General features: G+C 59.1%; 1 protein-coding gene across 6 annotated transcripts; it reads left to right on the top strand.

Moving 5' to 3' along the window:
* The first annotated feature begins 244 nt into the window (after positions 1 to 244).
* On the top strand, positions 245 to 17,406 carry TGIF2 (TGFB induced factor homeobox 2). Of its 6 annotated transcripts, none has more exons than XM_062204150.1 (3): positions 245 to 314; positions 3,455 to 3,671; positions 15,059 to 17,406. In XM_062204150.1, exons 2-3 carry the CDS (start codon positions 3,480 to 3,482, stop codon positions 15,578 to 15,580), a joined length of 714 nt encoding a protein of 237 aa, XP_062060134.1. In that variant the 5' UTR covers positions 245 to 314; positions 3,455 to 3,479; the 3' UTR covers positions 15,581 to 17,406. The 6 variants fall into 6 exon arrangements, with proteins under 6 accessions (XP_062060134.1, XP_062060132.1, XP_062060135.1 ...); XM_062204148.1 differs by lacking the exon at positions 245 to 314 and adding an exon at positions 335 to 403; XM_062204151.1 differs by lacking the exon at positions 245 to 314 and adding an exon at positions 668 to 686.
* Positions 17,407 to 17,733: the final 327 nt, after the last annotated feature.

Consider the following 17,733-nt stretch of genomic DNA (forward strand, 5'->3'; position numbering starts at 1 on the left):
TCCTGCCCCCGGGCGGACGGCCGCGAGCCCGGGTCCCACCGCTCCCCCTCGGAGGCCATGCGGCATTCCTGAGGTGGGGGTGGGCGCAGGAAGAAGGTGCCCGGCGGCCCCGCCCCCTCCGGGCGCGGGGGGCGGGGCGAAGCCCCTCGGCGCCGGCGGCCCGCCCCGCGGGGGGTGGGCGTCGCTCGCCGCGCTCCGCACAAAGTTTGTTTTCTGCCCGCGGGCGGGCGGGTGGGGGAGGAGAGGGGATCTGACGTCAGGCCGCGAGGTGCTTTCCAGCCGCGAGCTGTCAGGCCGGGTGTCAGGCCCGGCAGGTACGCGGCGCGCGCCCCCGCGCCCCCGCCCCGCGTGGGACGCCCCGCGCCGCGCGCCAGGCCGCGAGGACCGCCAGCCGCCAGCGAGAGTCAGTGCGGGGCGCGGGGGCGGGGCGCGGGCCGCTTGGAAAGTTTCCTCGGCCCCGGCGGGCGGGGGCGGGGGCGGCGGCCGGCGCGTGCGGCCGAGGGTGCGGGGTGCGCGGCGCGCGGGGGGTGGGTGCGGGGTGCGTCCCGGCCGCGGGGTGCCGGCCGGGCGGCTCCGCGACCCCCAGGAGGACGCTGGCTCGGGGCCCTGGTCGTGCGGGGGGGGGGGTGGTGCCTGGCTCGCCGGGATCCCACCCTGCGAGGAGGCCGCCCCTGCCCCGGACCGGAGTGAGCGCGCGGGGGGCGGGTTTGTTTGGTTTCAAAAGTGCACGTTGCTAACCGCCGGCTGGGCCCCCCCCTCCCCGGTGGCCGCGCCGGGGAGGGGGGGCCGCCGAGAGTGACAGCTGGGGGTGGGGGCAGCGGGAAGGGCCCCGAGCGGGGAGGGCTGGGGAGCCCGCGCGAGTTCCCCTTTCCTTTGGAACAAAGGAAAGTCTGTCTCCGAGGCATCTGTCACTCCCGGGCGGGCCGGGGACGCGGGGCGCGTGGGGCCGGCCACCCGGAGAAAGTTTGTGCGCGCCGGGAGCCGCGGGCGGGCCGAGGGTGAGCCGGGCTCCCGCGGGGGAAGCGCGCAGCCCCCGGGGCAGGGGGCGGCCAACATGGAGTCTGGGCGCAGGGCTGGGCTGGGGGGGGGGCGGCGCGGAGGTGGGAGCCCAGCCCCCTCCCCTCCCTCCCCTCCCCCTCCGGGCCGAGTTCGCAGCACAAAGCCGAGCGCGCACGCTCCGCCGGCCCCGCGCCCCGAAGAGTCGGCAGCGCAGAGCGGCCGGGGAGGGGGTGGGAACCAAACTTTTTCCTGCCCCGGGACAGACATGTGAGTCTTCTTCCGGAGCGCTCGCCCCACGGGGATCGAGGGCCTGCGGGGGGGAGCCGCGGCACCGAGTGGGACCGGGGCGGGGGGCTGGGGTGCGGGCGCCCCCAGCGTCTCAGCGTCCGCGCCGCGCCGCGAGCCATGTGCTCCGGCTCGGGCCGGGCGGCGGGGGAGGCTGCGCGCTTTGTGTGAACGGCTGGGAATGCGAGCGGGAGTGTCGGGGCCGAGCTGGGGGAGTTGTCACAAAGTTCCTGCGGGAGTGGCTGCAGGTGGCGTCGTGGGGGCGTGCAGGGGGCGTCGTGTCCGGGGGTGTTGCTGCGGATCGGCGAGTCTGGGAACCTGTGGCGTGGGTGCGTGGAGCGGCCGGAGTTGGGGGGTGCGGGTGTGGGGGGGTGCACAGCTGGCGCAAGCAGCGGGGGAGTGCGAGCTGCGTGTAACGGGACGTGTCCATGGAACTTGCAGGGCTGCAGCGCTGGGTGGGAGCCGGGTGTCACAGCGCTGCTCTCTGACGTGTTGGGGAGTGTGTGTGTTTGGGAGTGGGGTGTGGGGTGGCGAGGGGAAAAGGCTGGTGTAGGTTGAGGGGGTCATCTCCAGGGCCCACCCCTGGAACCGTGCAGCCGGGGAGTTGGCTGGCAGCCAGAGTGGAATTTATCCAGATAACCTTGAGTAAGCTTCCGGGGGAGTGCCAGGGCCGCATCCCTGAGCCCAGATCCCAGCTGCCCTGGCCACCAGGAAAGACCTGACCTCTGAAAGCAGCCTGCTGGTGCCGTCCTCGGTCCCCACCTCCAGGTGGCCTGGCCGGGAGCGTGGACCCTTCCCTCGAAAGCCTGGCCGAGTTGGCCGGAAGATCTGGGCGCAGGCCCAAGTCCAGGAAACAAAACCTGGGAGATGCCAGGGTCTGCTGGCTCGGCCTGCTGGGGAGCTGTTAAAGGGCTGAGGAGGGAGGGGCCTTGAGATCTGAGGTTCTGGCATCCCCTTGGCCCAGGACTTTTGCCTCTAGAATGTAAATCTCTTTTGCATGTGTGAACAAGGACTTAGTCTGGGCTGCCAGCAGCTGACTTAGGTTATCCAGGGATCACGCCGTGGTTTGACAGGTGAGGGAGGGGTCTTCGGGCACAGAGAAGCGAGGACAGTGGCCCAGGGTGGCACAGCCAAGTGGGCAGAGCAGGCACAGGAGAACGTCTAAGTGACCGTCTCTGCAGGGTGTGGAGTGGGGACTGAAGAGTTGGCCAGCTTGCTGCCTGCGCGCCGTGGCCTGCAGTGTGCGACTTCTGGGGAGGCGTGGTTGGGGAGGACGGGGTCTGAGCCCTACCTATCTTGGAGGTGGGGTCACCCCCCCACGGCACATTTATTGAGCTATGACAGACAACTTACCCGTTTAAAGTACACACTTCAGTGGTTCTTAGCAGGTTCATAACTGCAATTTTAGGGCAATTTTATCACCTCGCAAAGAACCTCTGGGGCTGGGCCTTTGCTACCGTGGTGGAGCCACCGCTCGGGATGCCTGCCTGGGTTTGGGTCTCGGCTCCGTTTCTGATCGCAGCTTCCTATTAAGATGTGCTCTGGGAGGCAGCAGATGATGGCCAAGTACTTGGGTCCTTGCCACCTGCACCAGCCAGGATTATTGCTGGTTTTTGGGACGTGAACCAGCGGATGGAAGATCTTTCTCTGCTTTTCAAATGAAGTGGAAGTAAATTAATTATATTTAAAAAGGAAACCCTACCTACTTGAGCCATCACCCTCCTGTGCTCCAGCCCTACCTAACTCTCATGAACCTGCTGTTTGTAGAGCTGTCTTTTGAATGGCATCAGACAACATGTGGCCTTCGGGGGCTGGCCGCTTCCGCTCGCTGTAAGGCGCTCTAGGTCTGTCACTGTGGGAGCAGGTAGCAGGGCTCTGCTCCTTCTTGGGGCCAAATGATGTTCTGGTGCATCTTTGGCCCTTAGTCTGCTGGTGGGCACTTGGAGCGCCTCTCCCTTTGGGCTGCACACGTGTGCGCAAGGTCTGGAGTGGACACAGGCTCTCCTTTCTTGGTGGCGGGAGGGACCTTGTGGTGAGAAGGCCCACGGTGCGGGTCATTCTACTTCACCTCCAGCCGGCTCAGGAACGGCCAGGCAGGTGGCCTGGGAGGGAAGCAACAGGCCTGGAGGCAGTTCTGGTGACTGACCCTTCCCTGTGGCACTTGTTGCAGACCCCCAGCCTAGCCCTCAGGCGCCATGTCGGACAGCGACCTGGGCGAAGACGAGGGCCTCCTGTCCCTGGCCGGCAAGAGGAAGCGCCGGGGGAACCTGCCCAAGGAGTCGGTGAAGATCCTGCGGGACTGGCTGTACCTGCACCGCTACAACGCCTACCCCTCGGAGCAGGAGAAGCTGAGCCTCTCCGGACAGACCAACCTCTCCGTGCTGCAGGTGAGCGCAGCTGGCCGCCTGCTGGGGTTCTGGCCCCAGACCTGGGCCGGGCTCCTCCCCACGGGGCCTCGGGCTCTTCCTGGCTCAGGTGGAACACCCAAGGTCCTTGGGGAGTTCTGACCCCCATGCCTGGAGGCCAGGGAGGGGCTGAGAGGGCTTGAGTTTCTGGGGTTTTGGCTGTGCTGTGGTTAAGATGGTTTGCAGTTACCGTTATGGGAAGGGCAGACAGGGGGTCTGGGTTCCAATCCCACTCTTGCCCCCTGAGATGTGAGGGCTGGGTCTCGATTCCTCACCTGTAAAACGATGGTTTCCCTCTTCCCTGTTGGGAGGAGGACTTCACGACCGGATGTCGCGGGGGAACACGGAGATGGCGCCTCCCCTGTTGTCCCGAGCTCCAGAGCTGCCCTGATGTTGCCTGCAGTGACTGTCCCGTGTTCGTGGAGCTGAGGCAGGATGCCCCCCGCCACCCTTGCCTTGCGCGCAGTGTGTGTCTCACCTCCCAGGGAGACACGTAGTAGACTCTCAGCATAGCGCACGGGTCAGCTTCTGACCCTGGCCACCCGCTACGCCCTCTGTGGGCTGCCGAGCCTCTCCCCACCTCTGTCCTTTCATGGCCGGCTCCTTGTGCGTTGTTGCAGGCCCTCCCTCCTTCCTTTCCCCACTCTGAAGCCCCCGCTGTCCCCCGGCTCCCAGCTTCTCTGTCCTCAGTGAAGAGAGTTTTCAGCCAGGGAGCTTCGGTCACCTGCCTGCTTGCTGGCGGCAGCAGCTGGTCTGTGGAGGGGCTGGAGTACGGATCCTGACTCAGTGCCACCTCGTGCACAGAGCAGGCCCTGGCCGCGGCTTGTCTTCTCTCTGAACCCCGCTGTTTGCTCCTGAAGAAGGGACCGGGACCATTGTGGTGATGGTGATGTGGACAGAGAGGGCCGGCTGAGAGGTCCTCCAGGCTGTCAGGTGTTTGGCTGCGGTAAGGCTGCCCCTCTGGGCTCTCTCCTTCCCTGCCTAGTTCCTACGCTGTCATTAGCCTGCTGCCTCTCGGCACCCCGCGGTGCCCAGCTCCACACCTCAAGCGAGGGAAGGGCAGACAGGGGGTCTGGGTTCCAAGGGGTAGCTGGCCAGACTAGGCCACTGATGTTTGCAAAAATGGGTGCTGCTGGGACAGAGGGCACTGAGACCAGGCAGGGCACAGGTGCCCTCGAACATAAAGCATGTAGAACTGCATGGGCCTAGGGCCTAACGGCCAGGTTTCCCTAGACAGCCCGGGACTGGGCACCCTGCCTCCAGCCGCCCTCCTTCAGTCCGTCCTTTTGATCCCCAGAATACGGATCTCATTAGCACACTCTCCACTGTCCTTAGGGTGGAGTCCACCCTCCTTAGGGGCTTCATCTGCCCCCCGCTGGTCAGTGCTGTTGGCGGTTGATGTTGCTGGGAACACTAGTCCTCAAGAGAAATGTGCCCCTCTCTTTGTAAGACTCACTTATTTATTGGAAAGGCAGGGTGACAGGAGAAGATCTTCCATCCTCTAGTTCACTCCCCAGGTGCTCACAACAGCCAGGGCTGGGCCAGGCCAAAGCCAAGCACGGGGAAAGCGGAGCTCAAGAACTTGGGCCATCACCTGTCACTTCCCAGGTGCCTTAGCAGGGAGCTGGATGGAAGTGGAGAGCTGGGACTCAGTCCAGCACTCTGATGCGGATCGTGGTTGCCCCCGCGGCGAGTTGACGGCTCTGCCACAGTGCCAGCACCCCCAGCTCTTATTCTCAGGGACCTGGCCTCCCCAGGAGGTTCATGGGAATCATTTTTTAGAAGATTGATTTTTTGAAAAGTGGAGCTGTATGTGTGTGTGGGGGGGGTTCCATCCATTGGTTCCCTTCCCAGATAGCCGCAATAGCCAGGGTGAAGCCAGGAGCCAGGAATTCCATCCTGGTCTCCCAGTTAGGAGGCAGAGGCCCAGGCAAGTGGCCTGTTTCTTGCTACCTTCCCAGGCACAGTGGCAGGGAGCTGCATTAGAAACGGATCTACTGGGACTAGTTCTGGTGCTCTGATGTGAGATGCCAACATTGCAAGCAGTGTCTGAAGGCAGCCCCTGCCTTTGCTCTTATACCCGAATGTCAAACCAAACCGTTTCCCAAAGTGTGTAACTGGGAACAGTGAAATCCGGCTTGCCTGCATTTCATCGAAACCGGTGGCCGTGTGCTGACTGTTCTCCAAAGCCTATCACGCGCCCGCCGGTGATCCAAACACAGATCCCCAGGGCGGCGCAAGCACAGATCTCTCAGGGAGAACCCCCAGATCCACAGGCAGCCCTGGTGGCTTCCAGTCTGTCCCCCCAGCCAAGCGGGGACCAGCTGGTGTTCGCGACAGGCTGCTGGAGCCTCAGGACCCTTGGGCTGCCTTAACTGGTGACTCTTGCAAGCTGACCCTCCCCTTCTCAGCGCTTCCTCGGGCTTGCGGCTTGCCTCCCTCAGCTCCCGTGGCCAGTCACCAGTTCTGTGCACACACCCTGCAAGGCCACTAGAATGTGGCTTCTTGCCCGTACCTATCCAGGCCGCCACTGGTCACTCCCCTCCCTAAAGCCCTCCAGTGGCACCTGCCAGCCTAATGACGGCATCGTGTGCCCTGTGTCCTGGGCCTCGTCGCTGGTCCACAGGCTCCTGCTGCACACACTGGGCAGCGCGCAGACCCTTTCCCTCCCTGGGCCCCTGGACCAGCTCGGTGCTCCTGCAGCAGCTGGGCTGGGGCAGGCTCCGTGGCACAAGGCTGTGGTTGCATTTTAGTTGTCACTCAAGTCTGGAAGGGTGGGGGCAGAGACCTGGATTGCTCATTGCCGTGGCCACAGTGTTCAGCCCGGGCTGGACACCCAGGACCTGGTAGGTGGGGGTCAGGAAATCATCAAGGGCTGGTGCTGGCGCGAGGCAGTGAGGGGGTGTCCAGGCTCCTCTGTTCGGAAACTGAGCCCCTGGAGGCATCCTGAATATCCACACGAGGGAGCGCAGAGTGGGCCCGCCTCCTTACCTCTCCCCAGGGCGTCTCTTTTGATTGTCTCCTGTTACCCTCCCGGGAGCAGTCTCATTAGCAAGTCAATGAGTCACTTAAGTGTGCTGGGCTCGCCCCCGGCCGGATTCTCCAAGGGCTGGCCCAAAAAAGTCTTTTGTGAAGGATTTTCACAGGTCCCTGTGACGCCCTGGCTGGTGGGGGTTGTAGGATATCCTGCTCTCCCGGTTCCCTTGGGGCTGCCTGGGGGGCGCGGGGCCCTCCTAACCCCTGACATTGGCTGCAGGCCGGAAATACGGCTTCAGGTGGCCCCTCAGGTGCAGCTTCCCCCAGGCTATTGTGGGCCCTGCCCAGCCGCCCGGCCCTCCTGGTGCAAGGCCCCCGGGCAGCCTGTGGTTCCCCAGCACCACCACAAGGCCTTATACCTCTGGATGTTTTTGAGGTTTTTTTAAAAAAGATTTATTTATTTGAAAGGGTTACAGAGGTAGAGCCAGGGAGACAGAGAGAGAGAGAGAGAGGTCTTCCGTCTGCTGGTTCACTCCCCAAGTGACTACAGCGGCCAGAGCTGAGCTGATCAGGAGCCAGGAGCTTCTTCCGGGTTTCCTATGCAGTGCAGGGGCCCAAGCACTTGGGCCACCTTCCACGGCTTTCCCAGGCCATAGCAGAGAGCTGGATTGGAAGTGGAGCAGCCAGATGCAGCGCCCATATGGGATGGGGGCACTGCAGGTGGTGACTTTACCCGCCATTTATAGCCCCAGCCCTGAACAGTTTTTTAAAGTCTCTCCTAAGGTGATTCTAATGCTTTGGCACCAGGAAAGGCAGTGGCCCTCGAGTGAGGCCAGGCTGTTTGGGAATGGCCTGTGCTAGCTGTCCCCTGAGACGTGGGAACGAAAGCCCGGTGTCTGGGTGTCTGCCTTCCTCAGACGCTCGCCCCCGTGCTTGCTTCTGGCATCCCCTCCGCTCCTCCCCCCCCAGCCACAGGGTTCCGCCCGCGCGTCCTTGCCCGGCCACTGATAAACAGCACGCTGATGGCAGCAGCTTGTCCCACACAGCCAGGCCGCCACCTCCCTAAAGAAGGACCTTGAGAGGCAGCGCTGGCCCCGCTCCTGCCCCCTTGCCCAGTCCCTCAGCCGCACATCTCTGTGGGCTGAGAACACAGGGCGGGGAGTGCCGAGGGAGGCGCCCACGCAGCTTCGAGTAGGCCCGCCTCCCTCTCTGGGACAGTTCTCCTGGCCACACTGGACCCAGGTCACTGCCCCCCGCTGCGTGCCTTGCATCCCGCGCGAGGTGGAGAGGGGCTGATGAGGGGCGCGCACTGGTGACCTTGGGCAAATCCGGAGCATCTTCCTTGAGTGGAGGCCACGAGCGTGACTGTTGGGAATGCTCGCTGGCGTCCCTGTGCGTGCCGTCAAGGTTACGATGTGGAGGATGTGGAGCCAGCGCTTCTGTCCCTCTGGTAGGAGACAAAGCAGGGGCACCCTGCAGCCCAGAGACCTGGGTTGGTTTTGCTTTGAAGAGTTGGGTGCTTGTTTGAGAGGCAGTGACAGAGAGCTTTCCCCTGCAGGCTCACTCCTCACAGGGCCACAGAAGCCAGGTCCGGGCCAGGCAGGAGCCAGGATCTCCCGTCTGGGTCTCACGTGGCTGCAGGGGCCATCTTCTGCTTCTTTCTCAGGTGCATTAGCAGGGAACTGGATCAGAAGTGGAGCAGCCGGGACTCGAACCTGCACTTGAGTGTGCGATGCAAACGCACTTGAGTGTGGGATGCAGGTTTTGCAAGCAGCAGCTTCAGCCTCTGATTGTCGAGAGCCGGGCATGAATCCCAGCTCTGCACTCAGAGGCTGTGTGACTTTGGCTTGGGCACCTTTGAGCTCTGTAATACTTTGGGGACACCGGTACTGCCTCTCGGGCAGGTATGTAGATGACACAGCGCAGGTGAGCTGATGGGTTCAGCTCCGCCTCCTGTCAGGGCTCCCTGCTCGGGGCTGCTGACGTTACCTGGGAGGCGATGGGGGAGAACGCGAGTACCCCGGGGGCAGGGGCTTTCCAGGCTCCAACAGAGAAAGTGGGAAGGGCTGCCGAGGCCTCTGGCTCTCGGGGGCACCTGTGGGGTGGCTGCAGCTGCAGCCCACTGGGCACCGGCTCTCACCGGAGGGCCATCCCTTCCTGGCGTAGAGGCATGGAGATGGAGGCCGTGGGAAGATGGTGCCCCAGGGCGTGCACAGATGCAGACCGAGAAAGAAGCCTGCGACAGCCAGGGACAGAAGCTGGCACAGAGCCCTGGGGCTCTGATGCACTCAGCAGATGCCGCAGGAATGCTAGGTATTGCCACGGCCCACACGGTGCCCATGTCCGGCACGCGGCGGGCGGGCGGGCGGGGGTGGCTCCTGTCCGTCTTTCCCCCACAGCAGCTGGGACTCAGTATAGGTTCCGCAAGTATCTGCCAAGGAACTGAGAGACCTGGAGTGTGATGTTTCCTTCAAGCCACTGTTGACCGCTTATCTGTGCCATGGGGTTCTGGCCTCCAGGGTTAGCCCTGCCCCTGCCCTGCCTTTCTGCCATGTATTTAAAAGGCAGAGTTACAGAGAGACAAGGGAAGACAGAGGTCTCCCACCCGCTGGTCACTGCCGTATGGCTGCAACGGCCATAGCCCTGCGCTTCGGAGTTCATTATCTGCCGTCCCCCTTCTGTCGTTCTTAAGCCAAACCCTGTGCTGCCTCAGGACCTTGGCATTTGCTGCTGTTCTTTGTAGAACACTCGTTTCCTCGGCTTTCTGTGAGGCTGGCTGTTTTTTCTTTTGTTTTAAAAGATATGTTTATTTGAAAGTCAGCAAGACGGAGAGATCTTCTATCTGCTGGTTCATTCTCCAAATGGCCGCAAGGGCCAGAGCTGGGCCATCCCACAGCCAGGAGCCCAAGAACTTCGCGGTCTCCCACATGGGTGCAGGGGCCCAAGGACCTGGGCCGCCATCTGCTGCTTTCCCAGGCCATCGCAGAGAGCTGGATTGGAGAGGTTTTCAACCCACGCTTAGATGGGATGCTGGCGCTGCAGAGTGCTGGCCCTGGCTGGCTATTTTTTTTAACCTTTAGTTCCCAACCATTCAGACCCTTCTTTATAGAAGTATCTCATCTTTGATGCTGTCTGCTCTCCCTGGTCCAGGTAAATGCTTAGTTGTGTGGTCAGGGCTCGGCTCCTGACTGGGCAGATAGTGGGCTCTGGGGCAGAGCTCACCCCTGCGGCCACAGCTGGCATTGTGTAGGACTCGGGTCCTGTGAGCGGGAAGCCTCAGAAGCTGCGAGGCCCTAGCTGGCCCGTCGTAGGGAGGACAGTAAGGCCCCACTGCTGGGTTCTGCTGGCTGACTCCGCCAGGCTGAGCCTCGAGTGCTCACCAGGGAAGTGGGAGTGGGGCACACTCAGAGGCCTGATGCAGCCAGTCAAGGAAAATCCCACAGCCGCACAGTGCCCAGCAAATGGCAGCGGCTGGCAAAGTAGCTGTAGCAGCGGCTCCTGGAACGATGGCTGGATGTACAGATGTCCACCTTGCCACACCCGTGCCCTGCCCTACAAGTGGGCAGTTTATTCTCTCTTTTAGAGATTTATTTATTGTTTGCAAGGCAGAGTGACAGGAGGGGATCTTCCATCTGCTGGTTCATTCCCCAGATGGCTACAATAACCAGGGACCCAGAGTGACGTAGAGCCAGGAGCCAGGTGCTCCATCCAGGCCTCCCATGTGGGTGGCAGGAACTCAAGTACTTGAGCCACCACCTACTGCCTCCCGGGCATGTTAGTGGGGAGCTAGGTTGGAAGTGGAGTGGGCAGGATTTGAACCTGCATGCCACTGGGGGGACATGTACATCCCGAGCAACATAACATGCTGTACCCCAACACCCGCTCCTCCTATTTCTTCTAAAAAGTTTTTACAGGGGCCAGCCTTGTGGCACAGTAGATTAAGCTACTGCCTGTGATGTTGGGATCCCATATGAGGGCCAGTTTGAGTCCTGGCTGCTCTGCTTCCAGTCCAGCCCCCTGCTAATAACCCAGCAAGGCAGCAGAAGACGGCCCAGTTCTTGGGTTCCTGACATGGGCCTGGATGGAGCTGCAGGCTCCTGGCTTCTAGCCTGGCTGGCCCTGGCTGTTTGGGCCTTTATGGATGAAACAGCAGATGGAAGATCTTTCTCGCTGTCACTCTGCCTTTCAATTAAATAAATCTTTCTTTTAAAAAAGATTATAAATTGACTTTATTCAAAACCACAACTAAACAGACCAGACAACTCAGCAGCCTGAGGGCACTGCAGTGTGTAGTCCAGAAAGACCGAGACCTGTTGCTGACCCCGCTCCCGGGACCGCCCCTTGCCAAGTGGCACAGTCACAAGGAAGCATTTTATGGGCATCGGAGATTCTCAGAGCACTGAGCCACAGCCCTGTGCCCAGCGAGCTTCCAGTGTAGCCGGAGAAACCCTGTAGACATCCAGGACACAGGAGGGCCTGGCTGTGCGCCCACACCTCTGTCTGGGCCTTTTTTTTTTTTTTTTTTTTTTAAGATTTTATTTATGAGAGGCAGAGTTACAGATAGAGAGGGAAAGACAAACGATCTTCCATCTGCTAGTTACTCCCCAAATGGCCACAATGGCTGGAGCTGCACCGATCCGAAGCCAGGAGCTTCTTCTGGGTCTCCCACGTGGGTGCAGGGGCCCAAGAACTTGGACCATCCTCTGCTGCCTTCCCAGGCACTTCAACTGGTGTCCATATGGGATGCTGGCACTGCAGGCAGTGGCTTTACCCACTCGCTACACCACGGCACCGGGATGTGTGTGTCTTAACTGGCGGGCCGTATGTCTCCTCCCCTGCAGAGTGGCGTGGAAGTGATTCCTCCATGGTGGCCCTCAGTGGAGGACAGGCGAGAGAAGGACTTCAGATGCCTGGGGCTTGTGTTTGCCCATTTAAATCCTGGCCAGGCGTGCTGCTTGTTGAGAGCAGTGAACAGGGGGAAAAGGGTCAGGTGGTCAGGCTTCCTGACGGTCAGTGATGCTGCCCTCAGCTGTGCAGACACTGTCCCTGAACTCTTGTCGCCTGCCCTCATGGTTTCACTCACCTTTCTATGAAGAGATTACACCTGGCCCATGCCAGCCCCGGGCACTCAGCAGTGTGTTTGGACTCCCTGTCCCCTGTTTGGTCCAGTCTCTGGCATCACCACCCTGCTCCTCCTCAGGGTTGGCATTCCCCACATGGAGAAGAGGGCATTCGAGATAAAGGGAATGTGGTACACAGAAGGTATGAAACTGCTGAAGAAGGGGCCGGCGCTGTGGCATAGCGGGTAAAGCCGCCGCCTGCAGTGCCAGCATCCCATATGGGTGGCATTTTGAGTCCCGGCTGCTCCACTTCCGATCCAGCTCTCTGCTATGGCCTGGGAAAGCAGTAGAAGATGGCCCAGGTCCTTGGGCCCCTGTGCTTGCGTGGCTCCTGGCTTCGGATTGGTGCAGTCCCGGCTGTTGGAGCCAATTGGGGAGTGAACCAGTGGTTGGAAGACCTCTCTCTCTCTCTCTCTCTGCCTTTCCTTCTCTCTGTGTGTGTAACTTACTTTTTTTTTTTTTTTTTTTTTTTTTTTTTGTTTGTAACTGACTTTCAAATAAATGAATCTTTAAAAAAAAAAAAAAGTGCTGAAGAAGAGAGCAGGGCCCGACCCTGGAGTCTGGCCCTGATCCTGTGTATCAGAAGACAAATGGCAGTTTCCTGGAGCAGGAGTGGCACCCATGGCATTTTAAAGACTGATACCCATTGAAGGGGCCAGATTGGAGAGCTGAGAAGCTAGGAACTATTGGGAAACCCAAGGATGGGTGATGAGGGCGGGGCTGAGGCACCAGTCTGGGGTTGTCTGGGGTTGTGTCCTGGCCCTGACTGTGATTCCAGCCTTCTGCTAATGCGCAAATGGCGGGGGGTGGGGTGGGGGGGTGGGGGCAGCGCAGCTAATGGCTCCAGGACTATGGCCCCTGCCACCCATGGAGAACTGCATGGAGTTCTTGGCTCTTGGTTTTAGCCTGGCCCTACCCCAGCTGTTGTAGGTATTAAATCTTTTAAAAGTAAATACAAGGGTAAAGTCAAGTGAAAATAGATCCCAGTAAAAAATAAGAGTGGGAATAAGAGAGTAAGGAGCTGTAAAGTTCTGCATACATTCCTATGGACATACTTCTAAGGGTACAGCTACTCCAAAGCCTATTAAGCTGGGTGGTAATAATGCCATCTTAAGTGTTAAAGGGATCATATAAATAAGACCAAGTGTCTGGTAATAACAATACGTAGAATTTAAAGGAGAGTGTTCCAACATGGGAAGCAACCCACACAGTGCTCAGGATGACAGTCACTATAAATAGCACTCTGACCTCAGAATCAGCCCTTAAAGCATTCTTGTTTGACTGAAAAGCCCAAGAGAACATTTCAGGCATGGAAAACTGGCACACAAAAAAAAATGTCATACATGAAGGATCTCTGAGTGAGGCCCCAGTGGAAAGACGTGACCATCAAAGAAGGATGTACTTTTCTCTGAAGGGAGGAGGAAACTTCCACTTTGCTTATGGCTTTGTCTAAATACTGCTGGAGATTGTGGATTCAAAAGGCTTCATAGCCTTGGCAGCTCATGTCAAGAGCTTAAGGTGATCACTGATGTCATATGTAAGAGTGTTAATTGTTAAATTAACAACAGGAGTCACTCTGCATTTACTTCCCATACAGGACCTCTGTCCTCAACAAGTTGTATTATGAAAGTTAACTGTAAAACTTGTTCTCAGTTTTTATATTTTGTGTGTATGTGTGCAAATTGTTGAAATCTTTACTTAGTAGAGAGTTGTTTTTCTGTGTGTAAAGTTAATTGGAAACGAATCTTAATGGAGAATGGGACTGGGCGTGGGAGGAGAAGGTAGGGTGGGAGGGTAGGTATGGTGGGAAGAATTCTATATTCCTAAATATAGAGATTATGTACTTATGAAATTTGTATTCATTAAATAAAAGTTTTCTTAAAAAGAAAAATGTAAATACAGGGGCTGGTGCCTGCAGTGCCAGTATCCCACATGGGCACCAGTTCTAGTCCCAGCTGCCCCTCTTCCAATCCAGCTCTCTGCTATGGCATGGGAAAGCACTGGAAGATGGCCCAAGTCCTTGGGCCCCTGCACTCACATGATAGACCCAGAAGAAGCTCCTGGCTTCGGATCAGCCCAGCTTTGACCGAAGTGAACCAGCTGATGGAAGACCTCTCTCTTGCTCTCTGCCTCTGCTTCTCTGTAAATCTGCCTTTCAAATAAATTTTTTAAAAAGTAAATACATAGATAAAGAAATCCCAGGTATATTAGCGGGCAGGGTACTGGGTGTGTCCTGACACCATACCTGCCTTGCTTTGTGGTGTACCACTTAACACCCCGCACATGCAGTCTGGGAGCTTGGTCTAAACAGCCAGATGGGAGCGGGGTCAAGGCTAGTGGCAGCTTTTTCATCAGTGTTTAGGAAGCTGACGTAAGAACAGTGGCTGAACACATCTTTAGTTGGAGGCAGCTAATCTCAGTGGTACTCGGAAATAATGCTCTTCGGTTCAAAAAAAAATGACTTGATTTTATTTATGTGAAAGACATAGCGGCAGAGAGAGTTCTTCTAGCCACTGGTTCATTCTCTAGATGCCTGCAACATACAAGGCTGAGTCGGGCCAAAGCCAGGAGCCTGGATCTCCAAGTCAGCCTCCCACGTGGGCGGCAGGGACACAGGGACTTGAGCCATCAACATCTGCCTCCCAGGATCGCATCAGCAGGAAGCTGGATAGGAGGCCGAGCAGCTGGGCCTCAAACCAGGCACTGCCACGTGAGCTGCGGGTGGTTGTCCCACGTGGCAGCTTCACGCCTGCACCACAGAGCCTGCCCCATCCACCGAGAGCCCTTCGCTGCCTCCATGGCAGCTCTGTTTGGCCTTCAGCGTGACTCCTTGGGAGTGTGGCACTGCACACCACACCCAGCTTGGCAGCAGGTCCCGCCTCCTGCAGTAGATGAAGCATCTCTCACCGCCTCTGTTAATGTAGCCTGAACTACCCACTGCCTGCCTGCTTCCAGACTTGGTCACTTACAGTCACCTCTCTAAGCTCTAGCCACAAAGGCCTTTCTCCTCCAAGTTGCTCCTGCCTTTTCCTCCCTCCTGAGCCGCTGCTCTCCCTGTGGCCTCACAGTAAGAGCAGAATCGGAGACTCCTTCCCGGAGTCCCCCTCCCTTTCCTGGGCCAAAGCACAGTTGCGGTTTTCTCTGTGACTTCCTATTCAACTCCCACGTCCCGGGGCTGTTGCTGGCGGCTGTGTTCTGGAGCTGGAAACAGCCAGGGCTTTGCACCTGGTTTGGATGGAGTGAACTGACCGCCCTCTCTCCCACTCATTCCAGATATGTAACTGGTTCATCAACGCCCGGCGGCGGCTTCTCCCAGACATGCTTCGGAAAGATGGGAAAGACCCCAACCAGTTCACCATCTCTCGCCGCGGAGGGAAGACCTCCGATGTGGCCCTCCCACGGGGCAGCAGCCCCTCTGTGCTGGCTGTGTCTGTGCCAGCCCCCACCAATGTGCTCTCCTTGTCCGTGTGCTCTGTGCCTCTCCATTCAGGCCAGGGGGAGAAGCCAGCAGCCCCCTTCCCGCAGGGGGAGCTGGAGCCCCCCAAGCCCCTAGTGGCCCCCGGCAGCACACTCACCCTGCTGACCAGGGCTGAGGCCGGGAGCCCCACGGGGGGACTGTTCAACACACCCCCGCCCACGCCCCCAGAGCAGGACAAGGAGGACTTCAGTAGCTTCCAGCTGCTGGTGGAGGTAGCGCTGCAGCGGGCTGCTGAGATGGAGCTCCAGAAGCAGCAGGGCCCGGCCCCCCCGTTGCTGCACACTCCCATCCCGCTTGTCTCTGAGAACCCCAAGTAGGCACCTGCAGCAGGGGGGCTCAGGCTTGAGCCCCCTGGCCTGGGGTGCCGTCTGCGTCCCTTCCACACAGAGGGTTTTCTCTGGATCACTGCCAAACATCGGGACCGTCTCCTCTGCCCAGAGGTGTTCCGCAGGAAGACGCCAGCAGGCATCCCTGCCCTGGGCCGGGGACCTCTCCTCTGCGGACTCCTCCCCATGGTGAGACCAAGAGATAGGCATGGTGCTGCTGCTTCTCCAGAGAACCCCTGGAACACACGTGTTCAACCTGGCTTCCTGGGCTGGGCTCCAGGAAGCTGCCAGGTTGAGGCCTGGGCTGGGTCCAAGCCGCCCCTGAGCCGTGCTGCTTCTGTCAAACCAGGTGTGGACATGTCAGGTTCATGCAGAGGAGAGGCACCCAGCAGACGGAACAGAACCGACTCCGGTTGAATGTGCAGTTCTTCGCTAAGCTGTTTATCCTTCCGTTTTGCTGTGGTTTGCGTCACGGGAGTAGGTAGCCCGGGCGCGGGACTGAGTGCCTTGGTGATGGAGTCTTGTGAGCCCGGGGTGGCCCAGCACCCTGCCTGCGGGCGCCCGAGCAGGAGGGAGTCTTTCCGTTTTCGGGACCATCTTGTCTCTGCAGTAGTGGGAAGTTCCAAATGGTTGACTGTTAGTTTGGGTTACCAAAAAAGAAATCTTCAGGGTGCCTGCTCTACTGCACCAGGCACAGCAGGGGGGTGGAGTCCACCAGAATCGCCCTACACCTCCCTGGGCACAGAAGGGAGAAGCGTGGTCAAACCAGAGAGGCGTTTGGTATTTTGTGTTTGTTTTTACTGTGTTTGGGGGTGGGGTGGGGAAAGTAAGCCTAGACTAAGACAGTGAGTTGTTTTTTTCTCTAACATTTCCCCTTCTTTGTTCTTGAACACTCTGCCCTGCAGCCTGAGTTCTGAATTCCTTTAGGAACTCGGATTAGGGAGGCCGCGATGGAAATCCCCAGCGTCTGGTACTTGGAGAGAAGGGAGCCACCTAGTGGCCAGCTGCGGCCGGGCTCTTTCCTGGGTGGTGGGCCAGCGGGCGGCAGTGCTGGGGCTGCAAGTGGGTTCACAGCCCGCCGCGGCCTGGGTCTGGTGCACCTTTCTTTAAACTAGGGTTGCAGGGCCCCCCACGGCGAGCTCCCCTCTTCTGCTGCTGTGTCACTGCTGACAGTCAGCAGACCCCGTCTTCCATCATGGACCCTAAGAAACACTAACTTAGGTTATTAGCCGAGATGGTTTTGTTCCCTGAAACGCCCAGGTCAGGCACAAAGGGGACTTCAGGAGGTTCCTGGGTGAGCTTGACTGGGACAAAGGCAGCAGCATGTATTCTGTCCCCTTTTGGGGTGACCTCCCCCCATGATGGCCTGGCCCATCCATTGCTTCCCGAGTAGAATCGCTGACTTAAGGAGCAGGAATTCTGCTCTGGCCTCTCTGACCTCTTCCTCCTGAGCCCTCTGTGTGTGTGCCCCAGGGGCGTCAGGGATCCCCGTCGCCTCGGGGCCCAGCTGGGGCAGAGTGAACCCAGGAGCTGCAACTGGCCCAGCCTCCTGCAACCGGCCATGTGCGCAAGCCTGGCTTTGGATGACCCTTGAGGACGCCTGTGATGGGGGGTGCTGGGCCCTGGCAGGGCTTCCCCTCCCACGGTGCACTGAGTGGTAGAAGGGCAAGGGGGTGGAGCCATGCTGCTGAATTCTGGTTGGCATCCCCCCTTGAAGATGGGGTGTCTGGGGGTGGGGCAGCCCCTGCTTGGGTTTGGTTGCAAGATAAACCTGGAGGAGAAGCACAGTGGTCCCGTTGAATAATTTGAGCAAAGAACTACTGTAAATAATTTTTGTTTTTGTCTTTTGTCAAATAAAGTTGTTTTTGTTTTTGTAAAACAGAAACAGGGCTCTTAATTGACACGGGTGGCTCTGGGACTGGCCCTGTTCTCAGCTCTTAGGCTGCCCCACCTGCCTGTGTCCCTGGAGAGGAACGGGGTGTCTGGTGACCCCACCGCCCGCTCCGGATCTCGCTGACCACAGTGCCCAGCCCCAGGGGACATATGCAGCCCAAGCCGCGCCAGGCTTTCCTGGAATCAGAGGAGTGACGCTTGGGGACCGGCATGTCCCCCTCCCCGGGGAAGAGCGCAGCTGCACACCAGCA

This window comes from Lepus europaeus, chromosome 10 (genome assembly GCF_033115175.1).
Source record: "Lepus europaeus isolate LE1 chromosome 10, mLepTim1.pri, whole genome shotgun sequence".
In the NCBI taxonomy this organism is placed as follows: Eukaryota; Metazoa; Chordata; class Mammalia; order Lagomorpha; family Leporidae; genus Lepus; species Lepus europaeus.

What these genes read in the sequence shown, in the direction of transcription:
- TGIF2 (XM_062204150.1), top strand. Translation starts at nt 3,480, where the DNA reads ATGTCGGACAGCGACCTGGGCGAAGACGAGGGCCTCCTGTCCCTGGCC. An exon ending in CCAACCTCTCCGTGCTGCAG is followed by an intron (nt 3,672 to 15,058) that starts GTGAGCGCAGCT and finishes CACTCATTCCAG; the next exon opens with ATATGTAACTGGTTCATCAA.